Genomic DNA, 15,207 nt, shown 5'->3' with positions numbered 1-15,207 from the left:
ATTCCGGTACCTGAAGTACAGCCTCGTGTTCCCCCGGAGTGAGGCGGTGAGCCGGACAGCTGTCCGAGGGAGGCGGTGCTTTCTGCAGGTATTGTCGGAACCTTCATGTGCTGTCCAAGATAGCATATAAATTCTAACCGAGCTTGTGAAGGGGCTAAAGCTTTAACTTCACAATGTCAATGGTTATCGGGTGATGTGTGAAGCTATGATGGGCAGTTGTGTCAGGCAATCGGATGGTGCGCTTTGTACTAGGGCTACCGGAAGGGGTGGGAGCCAATGAGAAGCTGGCGGGTTGTGATTGACAGGCTGAAATCCTTCCACTCGGGTTTGTATTGGTGTGTTACTTAGATTGATGGATATTGAAACCAATCGGAGTCCGTCTTTAACGTTCCCTGTCCAATCATGGAGTGCGGAAGCAGCCTGGGGGTGGGAATAGTGAGGTACCGCCTCCCCCTATAGGCCGTGGAGCCGGGGGCTCTCTGCCGGTGTGTAACTCACTGCTTCCCCAGGCTGGATTGCATTCCCGAGGCATACTACCTCTGGTGTTAATAATGCACGGGGCATGTAGCGCAGCCTGAAGGGGGAAGACCGGGTTATAAAATCATGGAAAATTAGGGCACAGAAGGAGGCCATTTGGCCCATCGTGTCACTGACTGCTGAAAAAGAGCTATCTAGTTTAATCCCACTTTCCAGCACTTGGCCCGTATCCCTGTAGGTTTTGGCACTTCAGGTGCACATCCAAGTACTTTTTAAATGAGTTGAGGGTTTCTGCCTCTACCACCCTCTCAGGCAGTGAGTTTCAGACCCCCACCACCCTCTGGGTGAAAGAAGTTCTCCTCAGCTCCCCTCTAATCCTTCTACCAATTACTTTAAATCTATGCCCCCTGGTCACTGACCCCTCTGCTAAGGGAAATAGGTCCTCTCTAGGCTGCTCATAATTTTATACACCTCAATTAAATCTCCCCTCAGCCTTCTCTGTTCCAAAGAAAACAACCCCAGCCTATCCAATCTTTCCTTGTAGCTAACATTCTCCAGTCCTGGCAACATCCTCATAAATCTCCTTTGTACCCTGTCTAGTGCAATCACATCTTTCCTATGATGTGACCAGAACTGTACACAGTACTCAAGCTGTGGCCTAACCCCCAGTGTTTTATACAGTTCTAGCATAATCTCCCTTTTCTTATATTTATGCCTCGGCTAATAAAGAAAAGTTTCCCCCATATACCTTTTTAACCACCTTATCTACCTGTCCTGTTACCTTCAGGGATCTGTGGACATGCACTTCAAGGTCCCTTTGTTCCTCCACACCTCTCAGTATCCTCCCATTTATTGTGTATTCCCTTGCCTTGTTTGCCCTCCCCAAATACATTACCTCCCACTTCTCCAGACTGAATTCCATTTGCCACTTTTCTGCGCACCTGACCAGTCAATTGATATCTTCCTGCAATCTACAGCTTTCCTCCTCACTATCAACCACATGGCCAATTTTTGTATCATTTGCAAACTTCTTAATCATGCCCCTTACATTTAGGTCTAAATCATTAGTATATACCACAAAAAGCAAGGGTCCCAGTACTGAGTCCTGTGTAACCCCACTGGAAACATCCTTCCAGTCACAAAAACTTCAGTTGACCATGACTCTTTGCTTCCTGCCACTGAGCCAATTTTGGATCACACTTGCTACTTTCCCTTGGATCCCATGGGTTTTTACTTTTTTTTGACCAGTCTGCCATGTGGGACCTTGTCAAAAGCCTTGCTAAAATCCATGTAGACTACATCAAATGCCCTATCCTCATCGACCCTCCTTGTTACCGCCTCAAAAATTCAATCAAGTTAGTCAGACACGACCTTCCCTGAACAAATCCATGCTGACTGTCCTTGATTAATTCGTGCCTTTCTAAATGATGATTTATACTGCCCCTCAGAATTGTTTCCAATAATTTGCCCACCATCGAGGTAAGGCTGACTGCCTATAATTACTCAGCCTATCCTTTTCTCCCTTTTTAATCAAGGATTAGGGCCCAAACACTACCTGTGCAGCTGCCATCCAATGTGTTGTGTGGCACTACCACCGTGCTAAATAGGATAGATTCAGAACAGAACTAGCAGCTCAAAACTGGGCATCCATGAGGCGCTGTGGGCCATCAGCAGCAGCAGAATTGTATTCCAGCACAATCTGTAACCTCATGGCTGGGCATATTCCTCACTCTACCATTACCAACAAGCCAGGGGATCAACCCTGGTTCAATGAGGAGTGTAGAAGAGCATGCCAGGAGCAGCATCAGGTGTACCTAAAAATGAGGTGCCATCCTGGTGAAGCTACAACTCAGGACTACGTGCATGCTAAACAGCGGAAGCAACATACTATAGACAGAGCTAAGCGATTCCACAACCAACGGATCAGATCAAAGCTGTGCAGTCCTGCCACATCCAGTCGTGAATGGTGGTGGACAATTAAACAACTAACGGGAGGAGGAGGATCTGTAAACATCCCCATCCTCAACGATGGCGGAGTCCAGCATGTGAGTACAAAAGACAAGGCTGAAGCGTTTGCAACCATCTTCAGCCAGAAGTGCCGAGTGGATGATCCATCTCGGCTGCCTCCCGATATCCCCACCATCACAGAAGCCAGTCTTCAGCCAATTCGATTCAGTCCACGTGATATCAAGAAACGGCTGAGTGCACTGGATACAGCAAAGGCTATGGGCCCTGACAACACCCCGGCTGTAGTGCTGAAGACTTGTGCTCCAGAACTAGCCGCGCCTCTAGCCAAGTTGTTCCAGTACAACTACAACACTGGCATCTACCCGACAATGCGGAAAATTGCCCAGGTATGTCCTGTCCACAAAAAGCAGGACAAATCCAATCCGGCCAATTACTGCCCTATCAGCCTACTCTCAATCATCAGCAAAGTGATGGAAGGTGTTGTCGACAGTGCTATTAAAGAGCACTTACTCACCAATAACCTGCTCACCGATGCTCAGCTTGGGTTCCGCCAGGACCACTCGGCTCCAAACCTCATTACAGCCTTGGTCCAAACATGGACAAAAGAGCTGAATTCCAGAGGTGAGGTGAGAGTGACTGCCCTTGACATCAAGGCAGTATTTGACCGAGTGTGGCACCAAGGAGCCCAAGTAAAATTGAAGTCAATGGGAATCAGGAGGAAAATTCTCCAGTGGCTGGAGTCATACCTAGCACAAAGGAAGATGGTAGTGGTTGTTGGAGGCCAATCATCTCAGCCCCAGGACATTATTGCAGGAGTTCCTCAAGGCAGTGTCCTAGGCCCAACCATCTTCAGCTACTTCATCAATGACCTTCCTTCCATCATAAGGTCAGAAATGGGGATGTTCGCTGATGATTGCACAGTGTTCAGTTCCATTTGCAACCCCTCAGATAATGAAGCAGTCCAAGCCCGCATGCAGCAAGACCTGAACAACATCCAGGCTTGGGCTCATAAGTGGCAAGTAACATTCGCACCAGATAAGTGCCAGGCAATGACCATCTCCAACAAGGGAGAGTCTAACCACTTCCCCTTGACATTCAACGGCATTACCATCGCCGAATCCCCCACCATCAATATCCTGGGGGTCACCATTGACCAGAAACTTAACTGGACCAGCCATATAAATACTGTGTCTACAAGAGCAGGTCAGAGGCTGGGTATTCTGTGGCGAGTGACTCACCTCCTGACTCCCCAAAGCATTTCCACCATCTACAATGTGATGGAATACTCTCCACTTGCCTGGATGAGTGCAGCTCCAACAAAACTCAAGAAGCTCGACACCATCCTGGACAAAGCAGCCCGCTTGAGTGGCACCCCATCGAACACCCTAAACATTTGTTCCCTTCACCACCGGCGCACAGTGGCTGCAGTGTGTACCATCCATAGAATGCACTGCAGCAACTCGCCAAGGCTTCTTCGACAGCACCTCCCAAACCCGTGACCTCTACCACCTAGAAGGACAAGAGCAGCAGGTACATGTGAACAACACCACCTGCACGTTCCCCTCCAAGTCACACACCATCCCGACTTGGAAATATATCGCCGTTCCTTCATCGTCGCTGGGTGAAAATCCTGGAACTCCCTTCCTAACAGCACTGTGGGAGAGCCTTCACCACACGGACTGCAGCGGTTCAAGAAGGCGGCACACCACCACCTTCTCAAGGGCAATTAGGGATGGGCAATAAATGCCGGCCTCGCCAGCGACACCCACATCCCATGAACGAATTAAAAAAAAGCTCAGGTGGAAGTCGATGATCCCATGGAAAATCAGGGACTCCTCATGTCGTAGCCAATAAGAAGAAAGAGCTTGCATTTATGTCGCGGCTTTCATGACCGTAGGATGTCCCAAAGCGCTTTACAGCCAATTAAGTACTTTTTGAGGTGAAGTCACTGTTGTAATGTAGCAAACACAGCAGCCAAATTTGTGCACAGAAGAATCCCACAAACAGCAATGAGACCACGATCAGATCTCCTGTTTTAGTGATGTTGGTTGAGGGATAAATATTGGCCAAGACACTGGGAGAACTCCTCTGCTCTCCTTCGAAAAGTGCCATGGGATTTTTTACGTCCACCAGAGAAGGCTTCAGTTTAACATCTCGTAGGAACAGGAGGAGGCCATTCAGCAGCTCGAGACTGTTCCACCATTCAATTAGATCATGGCTGATCTGTATCTTAACTCCATCTACCCGCCTTGGTTCCGTGACCCTTCATACCCTTGCCTAACAAAAATCTATCAATCTCAGTTTTTAAATTTTCCAATTGATCCCAAGTCTCAACAGGCCTCAACGACTTCGATGACTGGATAGAAAGCCACATAATTAGGGCCAGACCTTTCAGGAGCGAGATTAGAAAACATTTCTACACACAAAGGGTGGTAGAAGTTTGGAACTCTCTTCCGCAAACGGCAATTGATACTAGCTCAATTGCTAAATTTAAATCTGAGATAGATAGCTTTTTGGCAATCAAAGGTATTAAGGGATATGGGCCAAAGGCAGGTATATGGAGTTAGATGACAGATCAGCCATGATCTTATCAAATGGTGGAGCAGGCACGAGGGCTGAATGGCCTACTCCTGTTCCTATGTTCCTATATCCAAGTTTGCCGATGACATAAAGATAGGCAGCATTGTAAGCAGTGTAGATGGAAGCATAAAATTGCAGAGCGATATTAATAGATTAAGAGAAAGGCCAAAACTGTGGCAAATGGATTTCATTTTAGGCAAGTGTGAGGTCATCCACTTTGGACCTAAAAAGGATAGATCAGGTACAGAAAATAATGGAATGCTGGCCTTTATATCTAGAGGACTAGAATACAAGGGGGTAGAAGTTATGCTACAGCTGTACAAAGCCCTGGTTAGACCACACCTGGCGTACAGTGTTCAGTTCTGGGCATTGCAGCTTAAAAAAAGTACCTGGACCTGCATCTAAAGTGCTGTAAGCTGCAGGGCTACGGACCGGGTGCTGGAAGGTGGGATTAGAATGGGCACCTGGTTATTCTTCGAGCCGGCACGGACACGATGGGCCAAATGACCCCCTTCTGTGCCGTATCTTTTCTATGGTTCTATATTGGCCTTGGAGGGAGTGCAGTGTAGATTTACTAGAATGATACCTGGACTCCCAAGAGTTAAATTGCGAGGAGAGATTATACAATCTAGGGTTGTATTCCCTGGAATTTAGAAGATTAAGGGGTGATTTGATCAAAGTTTTCAAGATATTAAGGGGAACTGATAAGGTAGATAGAGAGAAACTATTTCCGCTGGTTGGGGAGTCTAGGACTAGGGGGCACAGTCTAAAAATTAGAGCCAGGACTTCCAGGAGTGAGATTAGAAAACACTTCTACACACAAAGGGTGGTAGAAGTTTGGAACTCTCTTCCGCAAATGGCAATTGATGCTAGCTCAATTGCTAATTTTGAATCTGAGATTGATAAATTTTTGTTAACCAAAGGTATAAAGGGATATGGGCTAATGTGGGTATATGGAGTTAGGTCACAGATCAGCCATGATCTCATTGAACGATGGAACATGGGCTAAATGGCCTACTCCTGTTCTATGTAACAGCTTTTTGGGGGACTGAGTTCCAGATTTCCACTCCCCTTTGTGTGAAGTGTTTCCTGACATCACCCCTGAATGCCCTAGCTCTAAATTTTAATGTTATGCTCCATGTTTTGGACTGTGCCACCAGAGGAAATAGTTTCTCTCCACCCTATCAACTCCTTTAATCATCTTAAACACCTCAATTAGTCACCCGAAAGACGGCACCTCTTAACAGTGCAGCGCTCCCTCAGTACTGCACTGTGTTGGCCTAGATGATGTGCTGAAGTCTCTGGAATGAGACTTGAACCCACAACCTTCTGACTCCAATGCAAGAGTTCTATGTTTGATCCCTACAATGCAGTGCTCAGTAGTGGAAACGTATTTGAAAAGAACAGTTTGATGTTTCCCAGTGTTCTGGCCTGTGACATCATCTGAGTGCCCACGGCTTCCATTCATGATGGTACATCAGTGGGAATTCTCTACAAAATGTATGATCCAGCGCACAAACACACACAAACCAAAGGTGAAGAGCTGTTGATTAATTGTATGCTGTCTTTGTTTATAACATGCATGAACGTTGAGTGAAGATTTTGTATTTTTAAAATACAGTTTTTTAATCTAAGGGGTAGCACTGTTAGATTAAAATGACTGTAGGTGGTCTCATTTAAAAATCTCCATTATGTGATGTGTTACCAGTGAGAGGATGTTACAAAGAACTAATTAACCTGCAATCACAGATGATGACATGCTTGGGCTTGTAGCAAAGCCAGCACAGCTTCATCGTGTCTAACATTACATAAATGGTGACTTCAGACAAGTGCAGAACCCTTGAGTTATAGGCAACATGACACTTGCAGAATTTGTACAATATCTGGTCCTGATCTTCCTCCAAACCCTGGATGAAATCCTGCATCCTAGCTCAGTGTAGGTACTGTTCATATTATATGGCAGGTTACACATTGTGTTATGTACTGAAGACCCTCTCTTCACAGGGAGTGAAATGCTACTGGGAGATTCTCGTGGAAACGTGACAGCTGCAAGCTGCTGATACTCAGATCTGGAGCCGACCTTTTACATCAAAAGTAACTTGGAAGGACTTGGAGAACCTTTGAGGTGTTGTATTTTGTTGTCTGTTTGGTGCAGTGCCGTACAGGTTTGTGCTGCCACTGACTGGATGGTTACGTTAGAGTGCTGTTTGGACAGTCTGACTCCAGCTGTTAGTCCACTGCACTAAACTTTCATCTAATTGGTGGCCTGAGTCTGAGAGGTCACAGGGATGGCTAGTGTGCATTAGTCCACTGGAAGAAATCATCTAGTGTTCACACAGTGATGGGGAAATGCTGGACAGTGGAACCCCACCATGTGGTACAGCGAAGTTACAGGATGAATGAGACTCACTTTCCCTAATTTGTGAGACTTGACGAGTGACCCAGGTGTCTGGTGCTTTTTAAAAAATTTGTTCATGGGATGTGGGCATCGCTGGCGAGGCCAGCATTTATTGCCCATCCCTAATTGCCCTTGAGAAGGTGGTGGTGAGCAACCTTCTTGAACCACTGCAGTCCGTGTGGTGAAGGTTCTCCCACAGTGCTGTTAGGAAGGGAGTTCCAGGATTTTGACCCAGCGACGATGAAGGAACGGCGATATATTTCCAAGTCGGGATGGTGTGTGACTTGGAGGGGAACGTGCAGGTGGTGTTGTTCCCGCTGTGTATTTTGTCATTGGGTCTGGTAAATTCAGTTAACTGAAAAATCGTATGTGGGTGTGGAAAGATTGCTCTGTAGATTTAAATCACTCTATAGAGTTCTGGTGACCAGAGTGATGACATTTATAGCAGCTATGGGTGGAAATTTCAACTTGGGCAGGGGTGTGAAACTGGCAGGATTGGATCGGCTGTCCATTAAACACCCTGCCTGGGTTTCCTTTCCATAGCCCTGCACTTATCCCATGGGAAACAGGGCCTCTTGAGTTTGAGGTGGCTATAAGATGACACAACTGGTATTGGAAGTTCAGAATAATGTCAAGGTTCTGTGGCAGACTAAGAAATCTGACATGTGATCCTGGCAGATGTAGATTATTGCAGGGCGCACCTGATTGACCATCCAGCCTGGCCCATTAATGGGATCTGAGATAAACCTGTCACTGGGGACCAAGAGTCTTTCTACTCAACTCCACATAATTTTGAATGCCAATGTTCTGACAAAGGGGCTGGTCCTAGTTTGAGAATGGGAAGCTTACTAGTGTTCTGTGCTGCTAAGCTGTACATTTTAGCTGATTAAACTCCAGCAGTACCCCTATTGAGAGGCCTTAAGCTTTGTTTCTTGTCAGCCTGCGTCTAAGCTCTGTATTTAATGGGTGTGTACCCAAGGGGAGAGTGTGCTCTATCAGCGACACAGAAACTACCTTTTTGGGTGTTTTGGAGACACTTTGTGTGTCAGATACCAGACTGACATTAAAAAAATTATCATAAGGCAGATTGGAGATGTGGTGCAGGGTGAGCAGAACACTTGCCTATTTTATATCCTCATCTACATAGAAATTACAGCATGGAGATGGGCCGTTCGGTGTTTATCCTTCACTTGAGTATGCTAATCCCTTGTACCCGACCTGTTCCCATTGCCCTTTATTCCCCATTTCTTCAACCACCAATACAACCTATTCTTAAGAGTTGAATTGGTCTCTGCTTCATCCGGTAGTGCATTCCACAGCCTTGATCTTCCTGTCCATTTGATCTCATCTCTCTGAAGAGACTCGGGGATTGCAACAGAGACATTTCTCTGTACCCTTTGCAAACTTGAGCTCATCCAAAACTCTGCCTGTATCCTAACTTGCACCAAGTCCCATTCACCCATCGCTCCTGTGTTGACTGATCATTGGCTTCCAGTCTGGCAACGCCTTGATTTTTAAAATTCTCCTTGTTTTCAAATCTCCATGACCTCGCCCCTCCCTATCTTTGTAACCTCCTCCAGCCCTACAACCCTCTGAGATCTCCGCGCTCCTCCGAGATCTCCGCGCTCCTCCAAGACTGGCCTCTTGCGCATCCCTGACTTTCTTCTCTCCACCCCCCTGTGCCTTCAGATGCCTAGGCCCTTAGCTCTGGAATTCCCTCCCTAAACTTCTCCGCTTCTTAAAACCTACCTCTTTGACTAAGCTTTTGGTCACCTGTCCTAATATCTTCTTAAGTGGCACTGTATCAAATTTTGTTTGATAATTGCTCCAGCCTTGGGACATTTTACTATGTTAAAGGTGCTCTATAAATGCAAGTTGCTGTTGTTGTAATAGTATCCTAATGGAATGTATCACATGCTGCCCTGTGATTCTCCTCTCTTCAAAAAGTGGACTGAATATATATTCCATCAGATAGAGACTCTGGCTCTAAACCAATAGATGGTTTATTTAAATATCTTCCCATTAGACTTTAATGTCCGTCTGAGCAGGCCTGTGAGACCTTGGTTTAGCATCTTATCCAAAGAACAGTTCCCCCTGACCTAGCCTAGATTATGGTTTCACGTGTTGAAATCGGTCGTGAATCCACAACCTTCTGGTACAGGCAAGAGTGTTACTAACCAAGCTAAGCTGACATGGACAGTTCAACACTTCCATTCATGCTGACTAAACCCAAACAGCCTTCATAACTTGCTGGGTAGTCACACTTGCAGTGTGAGATATTCTGTTAATTTATGGTGAAATGCAACAATTCCATGGGAGTTCACGGAGCCTAATCCAACACCAATGGCTGGAGTTTCATCCAAGACTTCTGTGGCACCAGGATGTGGGCAAGAGACCCTGTGACCCAACAGGCTGCTTGATGATCCCTGCAGCAGTGGGGCAAGCAGGCCACGGCAGCTTCCTTATTTACAAAGTATGATTACAAGATTAACAGATATTTGAAGTATTTTCCCACTTGCCTGTATTTCACAGAAGTTCCAATGGGGCGCAGGAAATCAAAGAGAAAGCCTCCTACCAAGAAGAAAGTGCTTGGGACTCTAGAAACACAGTTCACGTGTCCGTTCTGTAACCACGAAAAGTCGTGTGATGTTAAGATGTAAGTGTGTGACATCAGCAGGTTTGTTAGAATGTCAGGCTTGGCGGGGTGCCAGACTGCACGTGTACCTGGTCAGTGTACTTGGAAGTTGCATGTAACTGTTCGAATTGGTGCATTCAGCAGAGTTGTTCCTCCTTAAGGATCTTGCGGTGCGTCAGGTTTTGGGGTTTTAACTCTAGATATGTTCTTGGGTTCAATGTCACTGGCCAGTCGTGTAAGCGGACCTGGCATCCCCTGTGAGCTGGAGTCTATCTTTTTGTGCTGAATAACAAGGTAAATGATAGCGGGACTCAGAGATTACAAGAGACATTTCTCTGCACGCTACTGGAATATATCACATGCTGCCCTGTGATTCTCCTCTTCAAAAGGTGTATGGAACATAACTCCATTAGATGGAAACTCCAGTATATTTAAATGAACAGTATACAGTATAAAACAACGAATCATTTAATTTAACATTGTCCTGCAAACACAAAAATATCATTCACTATCCTTTGAAACTATAATGAAACAAAAGGCTACATTTCCTTTATTCAAGTATTAATTGTATAGCCAATCTTTGAAAATGGTATCTGATGATTGCTGTACAATGTGAAATCTGGGGCCATTTAACCTAATTCGCACCTTAAACCTTTTATTGTGTTTTCCTTTACAAGTTGCACCTTATGAAGCCTGGTGGAGCTCGCCTGTGTGGTCTCAGAGCTCGTGGCTTTTCCTGTGAGGAATACTTGGTGTTTCTTCCAAAGATTATAAGTTTAAAAATTCAACACTGACAAAAATCCATTTTTACAAATAGAAACATGCTGCTTATTCACCTGACAGTGCCCACTTTCATACATTTCTTGGGCGGTGCAAGAATAATTGTGACAAATGGACTGATAGGCCTGCTGCCAACATTTTGGCCAGGGAGGGTTGCAGATGTCACAGCTTTGGTTTGGTTTGATTTGATTTGATTTGATTTGATCCTGCGGGACACCGCTCTGCGTCTTAGTGAAACAATTGTCTTGTTCAGAGTTCTGTGCTTCACTATCGGCAGATACCACTTCTGTGACCCTGGGAGATAGTCTCACGGGCTGTACCTTGTGGCTGGGGCTGAACACATTGTTTGCGGGCTGGGGGGGTGATTGGAGCCACATTTTAAGTTTCTGAAAGGAAAGTGTCGAGTTTCATGTTAAGTTGTAGTTGTTTTTAATGTTTTCCTCGCCCCCCCCCCCCCACTTCCCACCCCCACTCCAGGGATCGCGCACGGAATACGGGGATCATATCCTGCACTGTGTGTTTAGAAGAATTCCAAACTCCAATAACGTGTATCCTTCATTTAAAAATGAAATAGGGTGGTTGGAGAGATTCTGGGACTGTTTACTTGCATGTACATTCAATCTCCACCCCCTCCTTTCCGCCCACCCCCACACACAATGTCCGTATTTTCTCTCCGGGGGTCTCAACAACACAGCTTGCATTTATTTAGTGCCTTTAATGTAGAAATAACATTCCACCGCACTTCAGAGGCGTATTCAGACAGAAATGAACGTCAGACCAAACAAGAAGACATTAGGACGGGTGACCAAAAGCTTAGTCAGGTTAGTTTTAAGGAGGGCCTTAAAGGAGGAGCAGGAGGCAGAGATGGTTAGGGAGGGAATTGCAGAGCATGGGACCTAGACGGCTGAAGATAATATTGCCAATGGTGGGGCAGAGGGAATGGGGGAGCACAAGGCCAGAGTCGGAGGAACGTAGAGGTTGGGGGAGGAGGGGGAGGGAGTGTAGCATTGAAGGAGGTTAGAGATGGGGAGGGGCAAGACCATGAAGGAATTTAAACACCGAGAATTTTAAATTTGAGGCATTGGAGGACCAGTAGCTAATGTAGCGGTGATGGGTGAACAGGATAGGATACAGGCAGCAGAGTTCTGGATGAGCTGAAGTTTACAGAGGGTGGGAGATGAGTCAGAAGGTCATTAGAATACTTGAGTTTGGAGACGACAAAAGCATGGATAAGGTTTTAACAGAAGATGGGCTGAGTTAGAGGAGGAGGCGGGCACTGTTATGGACTTGGTGGCTGTGATGCAGAGGATGTGTGATCAGAAGCTCAGCTTGGGGTTGAATAGGACACCGAAGTTACGGCCCGAGTCAATGGCCAGGGAGAAGAACGGAATTGGTGGTGAGTGAATGGAGGTCAAAGACAATGGCTTCAGTCTTCCCAATGTTTAACTGGAGGAAATTACAGCTTATCCATGTCTGGATGTCGGCCAAGCAGTTTGTCAACACAGGCAGTGCAGAGCTCGAGTCAGGTGGTAAAGCTGGATGTGATCCATACCTTTTTCATCTCCAGACTCGACTATTCCAATGCTGTTCTGGCTGGTCTCCCATCCTCCACCCGCTGTAAATTTCAGCTCATCCAAAACTCTGCTGCTTGTATCCTATCCCACATCCAGTCCTGCTCATCCATCATCTCTGTGCTCACTGACCTACATTGGCTCTCAGTTCCCCAATGGATCAAAATTAAAATTCTCCTCCTTGTGTTTAAATCCCTTTATGACCTCACCCCTCCTATCTCAATAACCTCCTCCAGCCCTACAACTGTCTTTCCCCCGCGCCCCCAAACACTCTGTTCCTTTGACTCTAGCCTCTTGTGTAGCCCCCCTTGCTTTGCCTCACCATTGGTGGCCTTGCTTTCAACCGCCTAGGCACCACGCACTTAAATTCCCTCCTTAAATCCCTCCACAGCTCCACTTCCCTCTTTAAGACCCTCTTTAAACCCCACCTCTATGACCAAGTTTTTGGTCACCACTCAAAATCACCTTTTTTGGCTCAGCATTCATTTTTTTCCTTGTGTCTCTATGAAGTGCTTTGGGACATTTTTCCTACATTAAAGGTGCTATATAAATGCAAGTTATTATTGAAAGGGGTGTAACAAAGTGAGTTGCTCAAAGAAGGAGAAGCTACCAGAGGAGAAGGGGGTTTGCATGCATTTGGATGGGGTAGGTGATTGAACATATAGCCAGGCAGGGAGCCTTCAGTAAGGGGGAGGGTGTCACCATCCATGAACCAAGTTTCAGTCAAAGCCAGGATGAACTTGCAATCATCCACAGAAAGGTCATGGATGGCAAAAGCCTTGTTCATGAGTGAACAGACGTTCTGGAAGGAAATGTGGGGAAGAGTGGTGATTGTTGATCTGCTGGTAGAGCCCGAGGGGTCAGTGGTGGGAGGCATGACGGAAAGGAGATTGGGGAGATTGAGCTCCCATTGGGGGCTCTGGGTGGGATGATTGGTGAGATTAGCTCCCAATGAGGGCGCTGGGTGGGACGGTTGGGGAGAGAGGAAGATGGAACAATTGGGGTTACTTCCTCTTCAAGGAGGCAGTGACGAGTGCAGGTACTACTTGCTGTGTTTTTCTCTCTCTCTCTATCAGTCTCCCCCTTTCCCCCCTCCTGGGGCTGTGCACATACTACTTGCTGTGTGCTGGGCTGGGCATTACCCAGATGTTATTTGACTTTGAGTGTTCATTTCATCCCTGCTGGCTTATCTTTAACTGTTGCTATTCAGACCTGTCGGAGCCGGTGGATGTTTACAGTGATTGGATTGATGCCTGTGAAGCAGCAAACCAGTAGTTAGTGACTTGGCTCAAGTCACTTTTACATTTTTACTTCAATGTGTTTTTCAGGTTTCTTTTTTGCTGACTGTAAATAATTTGAGTTCATGCTGAGTCCTCTGTGATGCTTGGGACTGTTTGCAGGCTATTAAAAGGTTAGAATTCTTCCATTCACCGTGTGTGCTTTTACTTTTTAAGTTTGAAGTTTTAATGGATAGCTCCTTGCCTTTAAGTAGAAGAGAGTGTATTATCCATTCACCAATCAGTCTGTATATGGGCACGTTTATTTGTATGTCTTTTTTTAAACTGAGAAACCCAAGCACCGCTGGTGCAGGTCACCGCCGAGTGTGACAGAGATGATGTAATGACCAGGTACTGCTAAGATTGAGCCCTATGAGACCATAAGAGATAGGAGCAGGAGTAGGCCATTTGGCCCTTCGAGCCTGCTCCGCCATTCAATGAGATCATGGCTGATCTGATTTTTACCTCAACTCCACATTCCCGCCTTTTCCCCACATCCTTTGACTCCCTTGCTGATCAAAAATGTGTCTACCTCAGCCTTGAAGGTATTCAATGACTCAGCCTCCACAGCTTTTTGGGGTAAAGAATTCCAAAGATTCACGACCCTCGGAGAAGAAATTCCTCCTCATTTCCGTCTTAAACGGGCGACCCCTTATTCTGAGATTATGCCCCCTAGTTTTAGATTTCCCCCATGAGGGGTAACATCCTCTCAGCATCTACCCTATCGAGTCCCCTCAGAATCTTGTATGTTTCAATAAGATCTCCTCTCATTCTTCTAAACTCCAATGAGTATAGACCCAACCTGTTCATTCTTTCCTCATAAGGCAACCCTTCCATACCCGGAATCAACCGAGTGAACCTTCTCTGAACTGCCTCCAATGCAAGTATATCCTTCCTTAAATAAGGGCACCAGAACTGTACGCAGTACTCCAGGTGTGGTCTCACCAGCACCCTGTACAGTTGCAGCATGACTTCCCTGCTTTTATACTCCATCTCCCTAGAAATAAAGGCCAATATTCCGTTTGCCTTCCGGATTACCTGCTGCACCTAGGAACATAGGAACAGGAGTAGGCCATTCAGCCCCTCGTGCCTGCTCCGCCATTTGATAAGATCATGGCTGATCTGTGATCTAACTCCATATACCTGCCTTTGGCCCATATCCCTTAATACCTTTGGTTGCCAAAAAGCTATCTATCTCGGATTTAAATTTAGCAATTGAGCTAGTATCAATTGCCGTTTGCGGAAGAGAGTTCCAAACTTCTACAACCCTTTGTGTGCAGAAATGTTTTCTAATCTCGCTCCTGAAAGGTCTGGCTCTAATTTTTAGACTGTGCCCCCTACTCCTAAAATCCCCAACCAGCGGAAATAGTTTCTCTCTATCCACCCTATCTGTTCCCCTTAATATCTTATAAACTTCGATCAGATCACCCCATAACCTTCGAAACTCCAGAGAATACAATCCCAATTTGTGTAATCTCTCCTCATAACTTAAACCTTGAAGTCCGGGTATCATTCTAGTAA

The 15,207-nt window shown here is 46.0% G+C and overlaps 1 protein-coding gene across 2 annotated transcripts; it reads left to right on the top strand.

The window, feature by feature from the left end:
- On the top strand, positions 1-13,835 carry elof1 (elongation factor 1). 2 transcript variants are annotated; one of them, XM_067972882.1, is made up of 5 exons: positions 1-88; positions 7,030-7,150; positions 9,956-10,079; positions 11,316-11,386; positions 13,620-13,835. In XM_067972882.1, exons 3-5 carry the CDS (start codon positions 9,964-9,966, stop codon positions 13,682-13,684), a joined length of 252 nt encoding a protein of 83 aa, XP_067828983.1. In that variant the 5' UTR covers positions 1-88; positions 7,030-7,150; positions 9,956-9,963; the 3' UTR covers positions 13,685-13,835. The 2 variants fall into 2 exon arrangements, with proteins under 2 accessions (XP_067828983.1, XP_067828984.1); XM_067972883.1 differs by lacking the exon at positions 7,030-7,150 and having other exon boundaries at positions 18-88.
- The last annotated feature ends 1,372 nt before the right edge of the window (positions 13,836-15,207 follow it).

Source organism: Heptranchias perlo, chromosome 37, assembly GCF_035084215.1.
Source record: "Heptranchias perlo isolate sHepPer1 chromosome 37, sHepPer1.hap1, whole genome shotgun sequence".
Lineage (NCBI taxonomy): Eukaryota > Metazoa > Chordata > Chondrichthyes > Hexanchiformes > Hexanchidae > Heptranchias > Heptranchias perlo.
The sequence above is the reverse complement of the archived record's forward strand: the minus strand, read 5'-3'. Positions and strand labels throughout refer to the sequence as shown.